Below are 17,084 nucleotides of genomic sequence, written 5' to 3' on the forward strand. Positions count from 1 at the left end.
GGCGGGCTATTATCAGCACTAGTACTTGTACAACCTCTTTGCCATAATAACTATTACTACCTATAACACTACTTAAAAATAATCCTACCGTAGATGTCAAAAGCTAGTTATACATTATGTTTTATTAGCCAACTTTTCTCAATTAAGTAGGTGACTTTTGATAGAGCCGGGATTTTGAGTGAGTGACCACCATCGACATATACCCAAATAAATGCAAAGACAAAATCTCATTGACCAATCACGTGACGTTACGTAATTGACGTCGTAATTTTTAATGTTGAATAAGTGTTCCCGTGGCATGGTGCGTGACGCTTGCAATACGGTTCTCAGGAGGAAGTAAATGATGTGTTTAGTTTTTAAATACCCATGATGCATTAGCTTTATTTCGAATGTATAGTGTACGCATTTTACCGTAACAGTTGACGCTGGGGTAGTCTAATCTTAATATGGTTTAACATCAAACATAATATTAGTATTGTATGTGCAATCATCTTTCTGCCGAGTTACGGTCTTGCCTTGCGGTGACTGCGGCGGGTGAGCAGAAGCGATGCCGTGGTGAACAGTATTGCAGCTGCTAGTGCCATCCATCTCTTTAACTGCCGGTTAACACTATCCATAGGCCACGGTGTCAATATAAATCGATTGCCTTGCGGGAGATATGGCGCTGAAGGGGGTAAGAAAAGTACGTGGCTAGCGTGACAAATACACCCACTAACTAACATGGTTCAGGATAAGGTAGCCGTGCGGGAATATAGTAATAAACATATGAGTTCACTATGATTCTAAACAATTTCAATTAAAACACGAGTAATGGAGATCTACGCGAGATAAGAAGGTATTCATCATTCGCATAGTCCTACGCATCACTCAGAATACTCAATGTGATGGTATTTTTATCGCATTTATTAAAAAAGTGAAACGGTTGGCCAATGCGCACTTAGAAACGGGACAGATTGTCATCTTTTTTTTTATTAAACAAAACAGGGACTGGATAACATTTAATTTCAATATAGAGTTTTACTAAGCGGATATGACGTCGCTCGATCACGGCAACTCAATCCGGTCTGTTGAGCTCGTTGGCATCTCGCTGTAAACACACGAATGTGAAGCGTTCCGATTCAGATAAATACTCATGCTTAATGTGCGATGTATACATTGTCTGTGACCGTTCCACTGCAACTGATCGGGGGCAGAGGGCATTCGGCGACGACTGATTAGAATTCAGAAGACGTGTCCTGGCGCAATGTACAAACATGTTTATTGTAAGTCTTTCTATATTCCATCGTGTTTACGAGTTCACAGTAAAAGTTTGATTTATACAGTCGATGATTAATGGCCGTGGAACAATCGGGTTATGATATTACAATATTCAGCATACTCGTATAATGTAACCAAGGGAAACGGAACCGTCGATAGAGAAGGCGTACGTGTTTTAATTCTGGTCGCTAAATGTATTGGTTACCAACGGTTCGCAGTTATGATGCCTCGCTCCACAATGGTGCAGGTTTTTATTTTGAAAAAAAAGAATAGAATTCTACGCATGAAAAGCTTCGGCTTATTTAAGTGAATCAAACTCTGTAAGATTCGTCTTTTCGGTGAACCGCTTTTCAAAATCCTTTTGGAAGGAAGCACATAATGCAATTGTATGTCCTATGAATACGGGTGACGCATATGTGCTGCGTGCACAGACTCACATCTATTGTAAGCTATTATGGATTTAGAAGCAATCATTGTCAACCGGGCCTATTGTTTTCCAGCGACGTCAAGATAGAATGCGTTGAGTCTCATTGAGATTCAAGCTGTGTCGTTTGCATCTTACGGTGCTAACGTTTCACAAAGACAGGGGTGGTTGTTTCGGTATACTGTCATTTTGAGAATTCTAGGCTCGGATTTTTTTCACCAAAGCCACGCACAACTGACTACCCTCTCTTTCTCTCCGCAACAAGCATTTCACTTGGAAGAGGTTTTACCTGTGGTTTCACATGAGTATCGAGAAACAACTTCGCGAGGAGTTCACGATCGGCAGCTGCATCGCTATATAAATGCGGGACCGTCTTTGTTGTGTTGTCAACGTTAAACTCCATATCAATGATGGCGATGTGTTCCCATTGGGATATTTAACGCTTAGCCCGTGTATATTACAACGACGAAGAGGCCGGGCACAGTCAAAATAAGTTGTGAATCGTACACGATGGAAACAGACTGGCCAACGGGATTTCTTATTTTCTCGTTGTTGCTAGCTATTATTCATTTGGGATCTACTCAGACGACATTAGTTACTGGCGCAACTACATATGACCCAACAGTTTTGCCAACGACAATACCAGACGAAAACGCTACCACACCTGAGCCCAAAACTAAACTAACAATTGGACTACTCAGCAATTTATTTGGAGAAAACACTGGAACTATTTTCGTCGCGGGTGGGATTAGCTATGCGGTCGCAGAGATTAACGATGATCCAGATATCCTACCTGATTATGAACTTGAAATAGTAAGACAAAATGCCGGGTGGACAAAATTAACGTTTAACCCATTTTCATTCGAAACTGGAATAAATGAACTGTCCAGTATTAAAGGTCTTACTACACTTGGCGAGAACCACGTTAATGTTGTCATCGGCCCTGACGAGTTCTGCACCACCGAGGCAAGAATCGCAGCAGCATGGGACATGCCAATGATATCTTACGTAAGTGAATTATGCTATATCCTATTTGAAGTTAGTTAAACTGAAAAGATTGCAACATAATTTGTTCATTAAAAGCATTATAGATTTGTTCAAGTGAAGTTTGGATTTTGAAGTATTATGCCTTTCGAATTGTATTTTCTATTGTGCGATTATTGGGATAAGTAGTCAGTGTGGTTTACGGGAGTGTTTGGGTACTGTTTGTAATGGCAATATTTTGTGCACATTTCATGTCTGGGCTCCCACGTAGCACGCTCCTAGACTGCAGCAATTTATAGCGGAATGCACCTATCTGTCAGAAGACAACAATGCCCGACGCCGCACATGTCACAAAGATGTTGTCCTTCGGCAGAGTGACGTTCCATTAATAATTTGTATGTGTTTTTGTATTATGTCTATGCCAGGTTGCGCTTTGTCATGCAACACAACTTTTATATTAAAAAAACCCCATAGATTCCGATTATACAGTCCCAGACGCCATTTTAGATGTGTTGTGGTAGCCATGTCTTGGACTACGGATATGGAATCGACAACACAGGTACTTTTCATTGACAGGTACTTCTTTGTTCACAAGTCTCCGGGTTTAGTTTGTGAACCGCAAAGAACCTCAAAGAACCGCAAATCGGAACATACATACGGTAATCGATGTACTGAATGTGTATTCCAACGCGAAAGTCAGTCAAGTATATAGTGTTGTTATTTGAGTTTAATGCAATAGCTACTTGGTTATTGTGAATCCTGTTGGCATTCATAACCGTGTTCTAGCGTGGTGCCTGAACACCCACCGTAGCTTGTGATCAATACGACTCACTCCTTTCTCCTTCTGCAAATTAACGTGCGTCTAGTACACGGCGAATGAAGGACGGTTAAGGTCACATGCAGCCGGTCATACATACATAATATGCATGCTACTCAGCTATAACGTTACAATGCAAACGCATGAAGCACTTATTGTTCGAATATAGTCTGGATCGTGGAATTGAATACAAAAAAACGTTCTATTCCGCCATGATTCTTTTTGAAACCTATTTTTAAAACAAGATCCTGTATCAATATTCGGAGGTTGCAACGCGGGGCAATATATCCAGTACTGTTTGTTCGATTGATTGCAAATTAACCAAGAAAGCGCTGATAGGCTTGAACGTAAAACTCACGTTTCCGTGCGAGGAAGGATACTAGTTTTGTTTGAGAGACAGACTCGTGTTGCTATTGATCTTGACCTTCCGTTAAAAACAAAATCTTAAAATCTGGCAGATTCCGGTTCATTCATTTAGTTTCTTTTGAAACAACTTTCATATCGGCAATGTAGTAGCTGTTGTCAACGAGTAGATGAGTTCAAGTGGTTGTGTCTAACAACGCCGCGCGATGGTTAATTAATGTGGGGCCAAATCAATTACGGAAACAAACTCCTATTTAATATAGTGTTGACCAGGCACGTCATATCGATAATCGAGCATGATATGTGTCACTCTAATATGTGATGAAATATACCAGTAGGTCTGAATATTCACCGGAGAGTTCCCCTATACTTTGTATTAATTAATACCACACACCTGAACCAGTGATAGAACGATTAGGCAATACCTTGCACTGTGAAGAGATATATTGATTTGAATTTATACGACCCAGTTACTTTAGGTTGCACGGATTTCGAATCGAATCGAGTATTTTTACTTCTGAATATGACGTCGATTTTTAGTACATACTAATAAAATATGCGCGATATCCCTCTGGGCAATGCCCGAGGTGATTTTGGACATTAAAAAACATTCCGACATCCGGGGATTGGAATTATTGCTAATCTCACGCCATTAAAGAGACTGTGTACTCACTTGACCAGACGTGTGTGTAACGAAGTTGTTAGTTTGTCGTGAATAGGAATTCAATTCAGAGTATCGCATTAACAACATAATTAGGAGGTTCATTTATTACCTTTTAAAAAATACATCAACTTAAAACCATAGAGGTAAAAGACAGACCTCTACGGTAAAACTGATTGTTGCTAATAATTCATTCACTACACGTGGTGGTATATCCAGCCGTTACGTAACTGTTACGTAAATTACGTAGAAATAATCAAAACATTTTAAATAAGGGTAAACATCATAAGATGAATACAAATGTTATTCGAATTTTGAATTGGCATTTAATACTGTGGAAAGACTTAATGGGAAATAATAACAATAAATGCGTATATGTTTATTCAACCAAAGTGGTGTTTTCAAAACAGACACACGACCTTTCATAAACACTGAAATAGATATCGTGAAATTTCCATGACAACAACTGTTTCAACATTGATAACACTAACACCAAGACAACGACTTTGAGTAGACGTCTTGTCTTAACGGGACTGTTTTTTGTCGGTGTCAATTTGTTTTGATTCAATGGAGTATTTGTAATGCGTATCCATAGTTACATCACACTGGAGTTTCGAATTTAATTTTTTTGTTTTTACTGTCACATTAAAACACGACCAGAGCTTCAGTCACAGTGGTGTATACGCAATTTAACTTTTACATTATAAGTACACACAAGAATACAAGGCGGACCAGCTGCCGAAATGAACAATATAGCCGATAATAGGTCAGCGTGGCAGTTACGAAGTCAGCCGATCAGCAGCTGGTCATCTCGGAGAAACGACGCGCAATTTTTTTTTATCCACCGGTAACGTTCGTCTTGGTGGGGTATTCTTTGCGATTAATAAGTATCATGGTTGCCATGGAGAACGGAGTAAGTGATGTTAATTGCTACCCTGATGAGGAAATCGTCAGTGAAGTATGGAAAAATCGTACATACGTTGTATTCTTGTTTGGGATTGTTTGTGTTTTTGTTGTGGGATTGAATAAACACAAAACCGCTAAGACACAATACTTTTAGCTATTGTATATTTCGCAGGGGTATATGCCACTATTTCACTCCTATTTTCTTCCACACATCGTCTTTCTTAGTAGAACAATTAAAACATTCTTGACTTGGTCATTCTGGGTGTTCATGGTATCGGATATGAACCATGATATGGATACCGGAACGGAAGGTCATGGGTCGCTCGTAAACCCGCGTGTAATTGGACAGTTTTGAGCAGTAATTACCAAAATGTGACAACAAGCCATAAAAATTACCGAGTAAACCACGTCACAGTAAGGGAGTAGTCACACTGTGATGGCTGCAGTGGTCATAAATCAACTAGCCTGGCTTCTTATACGATCAAACCGTTTTTAGGAGAACGGACAAACAATCGTTATTTGGAATCTTTTGTTGTTATACACTTTCTTCACACACTGTGTACACCCTTAACACCATTGTTATATCTCTCGATTCATCCATTTACGGCATGTCACGCGTTGTTTGACAGTCTCGCCAACAACACAATTATGACGTAATTGGTTGTGTAGTGCCTTAGTTGTGCTGTACCTGCCTGGAACGACAACAACTACAATGGCGCTCTTCACGCAGCTTTAAATTTGTTTATGTTTATATTTTCAACCTGGCGTTTAGTCATATTTTTGAGGAAAAACAAATTTTTGGAATATAATGAGTAATAACGAGCATACAGCTACTCTGAACTTTAAATAAAAGGATCTACTGGTAGAAGGAAGTAAGATATCTCGCTTATCATTCCGACGCAGGCTGTTCCACGTGCGGAATGAAATCGTACAAAGCACGAACGATCGCAAAGATATAAACCCGATAACGACTGGGGTTGAAGGTCGTTTGTTATACCAAAATAAGAGCAGCTTTTCTGTTGGGAAAACGCATTAAAAATAATTGAGTTCATAAATGTATTCTGTTGAGGGAAATGGCAAACGCGACGTTAATTAACTGGTAAAGAGTGTTGGTTGCCACTTATAAGACCCCTATGAAATAAGAAATCAGCCGTGCGAATTTGTATCAGTTGCTATAAACACAGACCTTCGAAAGATATATACTATAACACCTTAATCCGCTGCCTGAGACAGAGCAATGCCAGCCCAGAGTTGGTACTTCCGTGATAGATATAGAATGGCAAAGGTTTAAATAATTGGCATATTAATCATTGTGTTAGCGAGATATTGGAAATATTGACGTCGGGGATGTTCATTCACACACTCTGTATACATACGACAGTTGTAGCGAGCTCACAGACGGGAAAAAATCCACGATTACGTCATTTTACACAACGCTAACGCATGATTGATGTACGATTCGGAAGAGCATTGGCCGACAATTGTTTCTTTTGTGTTTTCTCAAATCATTGACACAATCAGAAAATAAAAAAAATTGCGATTGCATTCCCGGGAGTCGTTTTTGATAATAATAAATGCATAGTTACTGTAAGATTGAAAATGACTGCATTGTCTGTTTTTAAATCAATCGTATTTTTACACGGCTATTAGTACGACTATACACAAGTGGTTGAAATTGGCTGATTTAAATATAGGGTGTATTCAACAATTTCGATATAAATGCTTTGGTAAAGTCCGATTATATACGCCGTGAATTAAAATGACAGAAATTCAATCACATTCCACCGTTTCGACGACGGTTCCTTTATACTGATTTACGAGAAAATATTGTTTTCAGATTTTAAGTCAATCTAATATACAGAGTCAGTTCCCAATAGCTTATCGTTATTTATAGATTAATTAATCACTAACAAATTCTGTGAACAAATATAGAGGTTATTTGTGAGTAACCAACCTCATTCAATTAGCTTAATAGGAAATTATTAGGAAAAATAATGGTTAAATTAAAGAAACAGCATTTCTTGATGGTTTTAATCGTGTTGAAAAATCAGTTTTTCGATTTTCTGTCATTTATAATTCTTCAGATGTGTTTGCATTATTGTGTTGTAATATCATATCATATCTAGATGTCGTGACGTGATTATAGTGGAACGTTTGAAGAATTATTAGTCGGCCAGCGGGAGATTGTGTGTATATAACCCTAATTGGCCTGCGCCAGGTTGAAGTACTAAGTGAAATTAAATTACAAATGAACGTATACCCAAACAACTGTAATTTGAATGTAAAAATAAAAAGATCAATTTGAAAAGATGGCTACATTCATTATAAATGAAGATATGTTGGTTCTATTACACGCCTCGCAGCACCGCATCGAATACGGTGTAAATTCAGGTTATTAGTAATACTATGGGAAGACGCTTTACGTTATTACGCATGACATTGGCACGTGACAACACGTAAAATCGCACAGTGTTTAAGAAGATTACTTAGTAGTGAGTTGTAGCTTTGATCAAAGAAATTCAGATATGACGCCAGGGTATGCACATGCAACGATTAGACGTGTATTTATTATTATTTACAGCAGATACTATTACGGTTTAATTTATTGTTTTGCATAAGAGAAAATAGGTGAATGTGAGGCCCATAGCGTTTGAATACTCGCATACAAACTTGAATATGCTGGCAGGGTACGTCAATCATAATTTCTTTTCTTTGTTCCGAGTCATTGTTACCTGGACGTCCAGAATGGGGCTCTTATTTCTACGTTATGTTATTACATAATGTTTTATTATACACAAAATACATTATAACGCATACATTAACAAATGTGCTTGCCTTTATCAGTTTCTACCCCATAAACCCAATAATAATGGTTATTATTGAAGCAGCATATTTTCGTAATCACCCATTATTGGGAGTGACCTAGTTAACATAAAGTCGCTATCAAACTATTACCATGTACGGGCGTAGATGAAAAGAATGTTAAACACACTAGTGTTATTACTAAACAACCGCCGCACCCTGCCTTCAAGTTAACATGCGACATATTCTGCCAGACGAGACGACAGCCTTTTTGTGCTATGGAAATATATTATTAAAATTCTGTCAAGGTCTATGAACCGTAAGAATTGCGTAGCTAGATATTGTAATTTGAAAATAGTTATTATCAGGGTGGGGGAGAAAAAGATATAATTTGCATAATTGATTGGTTCGAGTCTTCGATGTGGTTGTTGATTTCGCTAAATATGCGTCATTGTACATTTGTTTTATTTACCGGACCGTTGTTGTGGAACGTCGTCAATCAGACAGACAGTAGAATTACTGTTGCGCAAGAATGTATACAAAGTACACCTGAAGGTCAAGATATGTTAGCAATTTATGTCTATCACCGATGATTGGAAGATGTAAAAAGAGATTGTTCTGTAAATCAAACGTTCTAGTCTAAAGGTGTTACGCATGCTTGGGGAGACGTATTCAGCGAATTCGTTGCTATTACGATGCAGTGTGTTGGAATACAGCCAACCTTTGAGTTAGATGAGTTATCCGTTGATGTGTGGTCGTTAGTGTATGGGCAAATACCACATGAGTGTTGTTGTTTAATCGTATGTCCCATGATTTACAGCTATGCCTCACAGTTATAATTGCTTATTCAACTTGTTCCTTTACTGGATTCTTTATGAGATTCATGATTAGAGGTTACTTATTTTCAAACTTGTATTTCAAAGTGATTTTATTTAGCTCTGACGGGACGTGTTATGAAACTGGTTGCTGTGTTTGTTTTTTTCAATATCTGTGAGCGTATTCTTATTTTTTTTGAAAATGTGTCCACACAAAATGGACATACGTGAATCAGACAAAAGTTGCATTTTTGTTTTTGTTATCAACAATTTAGCAAACTAGGTAAATCGTGGTTTAAAGTGGTAAACACACATTTTTATAAATGTCAGAACTATTTATGTTTTTGCCGCTTTTTTCACCGAAACCTGAGGTTATATGTAAGAAGTATCTGTGAAAGTTTTTATTTTTTTTTCTATAATTTTTTTTTAATCACACGCAAAACCTCTATTATATTTGTGTTAAATTAGATTGGTAGAAAACGGGAAATTTGCTTAAAAGTTTAAAATCTTCGCTTTTTTCATCAGTTGCTTGGACACCTTGAACATTTACCATTCCAATCCTGTCAAAATAAACCCATTACATCAATAGATGTTTAGTAAAAATGTAACAAATTTTCAGCACGTAGCTCAAAACATGGATTCCCTCTGTTCACTTTATCACAGTTAAATACAAACTGGCATACTCAAATTTGTTTACATTATTTTTTTTTCTTAAATGTAAAATATTTGTTACATTTTTACAAGCAATTCAGGCCATGTTTGATACCATTGTTAAAATCACAAGGTTGTAATATCTGCCAAAAATGCCCCAAAATTAAGTCTTTCTGACTCCCTTAGGACGTCACAGTCATCAATACAGCACATTCGAACGTCGTGTAAACTCACCACGTGTTTTACACGCGCTGTATACACCGTACGATGAATTTTGCTCGGTTGTTGACATTTAATAACATTTTTATTGACAATAATAGTTCTGCACACAAATTACTTTTTAAACAAAACAAATATATTTATGTTCTATTATTTCAATTAAAACAGTTACTAATAAAATGATAAGTGGTTTTACGGAAGAAAAAGGATTAATAATAATCATACTGTTTAATTTGAAAATAAAATTGACTGTCCGTTGAAATGTACTAGTATGCAATCACAATTTATAAAACCATATCATGCTGATTTTCTTTATCAATTTCAACTGAATTAATTGAGTAGAACAAACAGTGGCGTACATTTAATGACATACAAATGTAGTTACAAATATTACACAAGAATTGGCGCTTCCAAATGTAATTATGCTGGCAGTTTCTTAAGCGCAATATCGTTATTGTCGTTGACATTTTCGAACAAAACTGTATAGTACCCAAACAATAACAATACTTTTTATTGTCACAAGGAAATAAATGAGAATGGTGAAAGATGTTATTATCGTGTAACTAACAATCTTACGTACGGCGCATGCGCAGTGTATTTTGAAGGTTCTTCTACATCGTCATAGACTACTAGTATACCTTAAACGAAAATAATCGAAAATAACAGTTGTATGTGTGTTTTTTGGCACGCTTCAATTTCTCACCTTTATATGTCGAGGCTGAGCACACATTACGGGATGAAATAAATCAAGCGCGATTTTATTTTGTAGACACACAATTACTAGTAAACTCTTAAATCAAATACACCTATACGACTTTTAAAATTGTCCTTTGATTAAAACACTGGTCTGTTAAATCAGCCGTTAGAACCGATATAGCGTTCTTCATTATCAGTTTCGATGTCCCGTTTCCGCGACCGCAATCATTACGATAAAGATTCGTGGAATGAAAATATGTTATGTTTAGTATTGTATTTATCTTTTATATCTATTGAACCTGTGCCACGTTTTAAGTGTTTTTTTAGGTGCGTGTATAAATGCAATACCTATCACAGTCCGTTTTCGCACTCATACTTTACTTAAGCTATACAATCTGGATGAACGAAGACGTGCCTAGCACAATGAGTGGGATAGATCACGATACACAGTTTGTAACGGCTTATCATTTATCATCCCCAGCGGCAATTTTGCTTTTACACGTGCTCAACCTCGAAAGGCAATATCGCGAAATCTGACTAACAAATTTATATTTTACATTTCAATTTCAATGTCACCATTGCCCTAGTTTGTTACGAACGGAAATTAAGTAAATCCCGAAGGATCGATTAATGTATTATCAAAAACTTTCACTTATATTTTTATGCACAGTGTGATCAGCCCGGATATATCATTGACTACAAATGTATATATGCTGTTTACCCGTTGGGTAAGCCCGATAGTTCCAGGAACTGACTGACGTTTAAATGTTATACCTAAACGCTATTTCATGGATAACATTGTTTTTATATATTAATACGGTGAACCATAACTACAAATTAAGTAATATTATACCGGTACGTTCGTCAGCTGTCAGTGTTATGCAACTGTCTCCTAGATATTATACAATTAACGACGATGTTATACGATTGTCTGCAATATGATATATTTGTCAGAAATAATACGCGATGTTATAAGATTATCTCCGGAATTGTATAAGACTATGATGGTAAATGCGAATTATGCTATACTAAATAAAACTCAACATAACTTTCTTTTATTTAGGTCAATTTCAATAATCATAGTTGAAGCAAAATGTTCGCCATATCAAAATAACGATATTGCTTTATTTACTAGAAAAGGAAAAGGTTGTTTTTGGGTGTTGGGAAGTGAGTTTGGCTGATTTTACACTTAGGAAAATTTGTCTGAATAAGTATCGACAAATGAATTGCTTGTAAATTACAATCAGATATAGAGTACACAACCGTATATAATAAAGTAATTTTCCAGAAATTATAACTAAATTTCTTTTATTACAAGCCTGATTCTGTGTGTATTTTGGTTATAAACGCCAAAAAATGACAATTAATGAAAGCTAATACATTTGTCAATTTGCATATTGCGTTTTCTGTCGCTTTCGTTGTTTTTATACTTATATAAACGGCCATGCTAAGGATGATATGAAGAGTGAAATGTTCTAATAATATACCTTTGCAAAAATAAAATAAAGGGAGTTTGGATGGACATTTTTCTTGGTTTTATAGAATTGACAGCCCTTGCAAGTGGAATTAATCCTCGATATTTGTTGTTGCAACAATTACTCCATCAGCTGTTTTGTCATGGAGATATAAGTCCGCTTGAATGCATAAATGCGGAATTTACAAACGTTTGTTCTGTAAAGCACCTTATCAATTACATGCAAATTACCGTTCTTGTCCGAAATTAGTTTTGAATTTAAGTAGTTTGAGATTGTGGAGATTAAACTGAAATTAAATTGCAATTGTTGCATGGACAATATTTACTGTAAGATATTCCATATTTCCTACTCCTTGATTCGCTGTCCACATAGTTGTATTATTCCAATTATACTATAAACTACCCATTCCGGATGAATTTGTACTTTTCTGTAGCTGAGTGTAGCTATATTTCTGATATTTCAACCGAATTGAAAATTATGTGTCATTATCGTTATACCTTCAATATTCAGGATACCGAAAATAAAAACATGGGGTCACGGGAAAATTTATCGAGAAACAAAAAGTCCAAAAATGGTACATGTTGAATGATCAAAATTGGCGTTTTTAGACTGTCTTCTATGATGAAATAATTTCTTCATATCTCGGAATTTTGCTCGATGTCATAGCTTGAATTTGTATAACTTAATTTAGTGACTTTGATTGGATAATGAACCATGTAACTGCGCATGCGTGTTGGATCACTGATATGGACTTCATTCTAAGTTAATGTGTATTAGTAGGGTAGTCTGCAATTAACGGAAATTTTTCCCGAAGGGGTTTTATAATAACGGAACGTTGAAATGAAGTGTGTATCCCGTCTAAAGCATTGTTTCTCCAAAGGAAAAGAGTCGTGGAATAATGTTGTCTTGCAGGGTCTCCAAGATAAATGTTTGTTGACGTGAAATACTGCGACATGACAGAATTTTACTTTAACAAATGTCGTGTGACCCAAAATACTAGAAATACATTTTATTTTCTAGTGTCTTTGCTGTGGCATGACAATCAATTTTTAGCCGACGGGGATTCTTTTCCTGGAGCGGCTTTCATTGTGATTGGCTTACACTCCGAAAGACTCTGCGTCTTCATGAATGAAGTCCGTCAGTAAGAAAATTTCATTACGAAGGACATAATAATAAGAGAATTTGACCCGAAATGAATTATAAAAAATAGTCATCTGTTATTTCCTTTCGGATCTGTTTTTACGAGACTTTTCATGGATGATTTTGTCATAAAAAATCATTTCTCTTGTTTTTAGTTACTCCTTGTCTTTTATTTCTGTGTCGTTTTTTCAATTATATTTTCTTGCATGAACATTTATTTACGGACGTACTGTGTTTCAATTTCATAAAGGTTTATGCCCTGAGGAGGTTTGTACACAATCTTCTGAAATTGACAACACGTATAATATCAATAAATTGCGGACACACTTAATGATATGAAAGCAGCCGCAATGAAGTTTATCGCATACATTAATATTTACAAATTTCAAATTTGTTTTTAAACCATTCAAGATCGATGAGTGTGAAAAGACGTGATACATCTCCACTTTCATAAGAAATTACAATATTGGTGAGATCGTAACACTGTGCATGTCGCATGAGACGATTTTTTAAAACTTTAAATCAGTCGTCATGTATCCCCACTATCTACACGTCGTCGGTGCTATACACCAGTCAACACGGTAGCGTGTCAAGGAAAACGCAACTCAGACTCAAACTCAAACTCAGACGCAACGCCGAGTACACTCAGGCGCAGCGCCGAGTACACTCAGGCGCAGCGCCAATTACACTCAGACGCAACGCCGAGTACACTCAGACGCAGCGCCGAGTACACTCAGACACAGTGCCGAGTACACTCAGACGCAGCGCCGAGTACACTCAGACGCAGCGCCGAGTACACCCAGACGCAGCGCCGAGTACACTTAGACGCAACGCCGAGTACACTCAGGCGCAGCGCCGAGTACACTCAGACGCAGCGCCGATTACACTCAGACGCAGCGCCGAGTACACTCAGACGCAACGCCGAGTACACTCAGACGCAGCGCCGAGTACACTCAGACACAGTGCCGAGTACACTCAGACGCAGCGCCGAGTACACTTAGACGCAACGCCGAGTACACTCAGGCGCAGCGCCGAGTACACTCAGACGCAGCGCCGATTACACTCAGACGCAGCGCCGAGTACACTCAGACGCAACGCCGAGTACACTCAGACGCAACGCCGAGTATACTTAGACGCAACGCCGAGTACACTCAGACGTAGCGCCGAGTGGATACTTAGACGCAACGCCGATTACACTCAGACGCAGCGCCGAGTACACTCAGACGCAACGCCGAGTACACTGAGACGCAGCGCCGAGTACACTCAGACGCAGGCCGATTACACTCAGACGCAACGCCGAGTACACTCAGACGCAGCGCCGAGTACACTCAAACGCAACGCCGAGTACACTCAGACGCAACGCCGAGTACACTCAGACGCAGCGCCGAATATACTTAGACTCAACGGTGAGTTAAGAGATGTAAACTATTCAGTTAGGTAGATTGATTGCTTAACAGGCTTACTGCATTGTGTTGCTTAAGTACATGACAGTAACTTAAACTCTATTTCAAGATGACTTAATCATAACAAGGAGGGCGAGGTAAATATAAGTAGCCACGTATCTTTGTACAACACTCAAGCACGTCAGTATATAAAATGTTATTATTCCCAACATATACCTCTTTTATCCGTAGTTCTATTATCTGACAACGTCTGTTCAGAATGCGATAACCTAGAGTGGCTGAAAAAAAAATAACTGCTTCCCTCAAAACATTTTTACAAGTAAAATAAGTTATTTTAAAGTGTTTTTTTTCGTGAAGCAAAGTGCGCACGCTTTCCTGCCATTATCCAATCTGTGTTTTATTTAGAATAACCTGTGATATCGCTGACAGGTATTATTGTGTGGCAGACTTGTCACAATATGTCATATATCAATCATCACTGTAATCAATAATTAAACACCCAGACAAATATTAGTTGTCAAGCACACTGGTTTTCCGTTATACACCGGTTTACTCTCGATCAGAACGGACGTCACTCCACTAACACCACCCCAACCCCACCACACCCCACTCCAACTCATCCCAAGCACGAAGCCTGCGATGTGTAGCTTGTAACAGTAATCGGTCGACAACGACGGTAATTTCCAATCCATATGGGTACTTTAATTCAAGAAATGTCATCGAAGCGATTAATGTTTGTCAGAATTCGCATTTAAAAACACCTTTTTGGGGGCATAAAGGTGGGAAAGTAGATGTGTAATACTATATACTGTATGGTTGACTATGCCCACCTTCAATAGGCAGGTTTATCAATCGTAGTCGTAGTACAGGAACGCTGGGAGGGTGAGACTGACTGTGAATGCAACCATAAAAAAAAACGTACTTCGGTATCTAGGCGCTGTCAATTCAGTGGAAAATACACTGGGGCTACGCACGAATCGCATAATCCCATGGTGTAGTCGCTGTTTTGTATCTATGGTTACTATTTACGCAAAGTTTTAACACTTGTACATTTCTCGTGCACGGACCATGGACATGGTAATGAGCACACAAGTTAATAAATGACTTCAGTAACCCAAACCGTGTGAAAGTGTTCTGCCTGTGGTGAGCAAATAGAAAACACTCGAATCACTCACTCCTGTCCTTTGTGAACGTGACTTGCCTTTCGGCACTCTCTATTTTAATTTTAATGGGGTTTTACATGTACTGTACCCACTCCGGTAAGTTTTTAAACCTTGTGTTTATAGAAAGAGTACTATTTGAACTTCATTATTGTAAGACACAATGTTGGCGTTATATTACACTCTACATTAACGTGTCAACGAATTACAAAGTTATCATTTAGCTAATAAATAAATAAAAAAATGTAGATGTACTTAAAAGTTTCAACAGAGATTATTTTTTTCTCAGGGAAAAAACAAAACAAAACCAAAACATATTTTTTCACATAAAAAATTATGATTCCGAAGCATGCAGCAGTATATATGGGAAGAACCGACATATCAATTACAACTTCTGTCAATTTCATGCCCAGACAGAGCACAACTAAGACAAACCGATCGGCCAATTGCACGGTGCACTGCTCAATTACAATATGTATTTTCAATTGCAAATTGTGAACCTTGAAACTTCGATAAATTAGTTGATTGTTAGCAGGAATTCTTTCCATAAGCTGCTTTAATGTTAACTACTATATCAAGTCCTATTCAAAAAAATATTTTTGAAATAATTAGATGTTTAGATGACCGGAATTCTGTGTGTTTGTACTATTAGAAAGTTGAGAGGAGCAAGGCCGTACTTGTATTATGATTATCAACAAGGCGAATAACAACGGGGCTTGGTGGTTATTCAGCTTTCACACAGGATAGAAAGGAGTGCATCCCACGATGTATATTATTTCAATAAGATACGTACTAAAATGTAATCAGCGTACAACCAGTTGCATTCCGGTCAAACCTGTGGAAGAACCATTCTAGCCAATTCTGTTGTCCTGATACTGCTATTATGCGTGGCAAGTGACCCGGTGATTTGTTGTCGCGGTTGCTAATGACAACGATTATTGGAAAATATAATAGGAACTGTGTAGAGTATCCCTCTACATATAGTTCTATCTACACAGAGTGTAACTTGGGAGCGCATAGTGTTGTTGATTGTATTCAAACTACAATGTATGCTAACTGAACTGCATTACTGTTTAAAATGTGGCGTCTTTTGTTCGCGCCTACCAGGGTGGTCACCTACTGGTAACAGAGAGCCGTAATACTAAAATAGTAACTAGTAATGAGATTAGAATAACTATAAATAATATGAGAATAACTAGCAACTAGATGTGTATGGCTAGCCGCGGGGTTGAAATAACTACGTGAGAAATAACTAACAACTAAATTGAAATGACTAGCAATTAGATAAGAACCAGCAACTGAATGTGAATA

General features: G+C 37.6%; 1 protein-coding gene across 1 annotated transcript in view; it reads left to right on the forward strand.

The window, feature by feature from the left end:
* The first annotated feature begins 1,860 nt into the window (after nucleotides 1–1,860).
* LOC100313627 (guanylate cyclase) overlaps nucleotides 1,861–17,084 on the forward strand; it is a 64,043-nt gene continuing 48,819 nt past the window's right edge. Inside the window, exon 1 of the mRNA XM_006811702.3 lies at nucleotides 1,861–2,689. Within this exon, the coding sequence (XP_006811765.3) occupies nucleotides 2,192–2,689 (498 nt within the window). The 5' untranslated portion in view covers nucleotides 1,861–2,191. The remainder of the gene's footprint in view (nucleotides 2,690–17,084) is intronic.

The sequence above is a fragment of the Saccoglossus kowalevskii genome, chromosome 8 (assembly GCF_978046115.1).
Source record: "Saccoglossus kowalevskii chromosome 8, keSacKowa6.1, whole genome shotgun sequence".
In the NCBI taxonomy this organism is placed as follows: domain Eukaryota; kingdom Metazoa; phylum Hemichordata; class Enteropneusta; family Harrimaniidae; genus Saccoglossus; species Saccoglossus kowalevskii.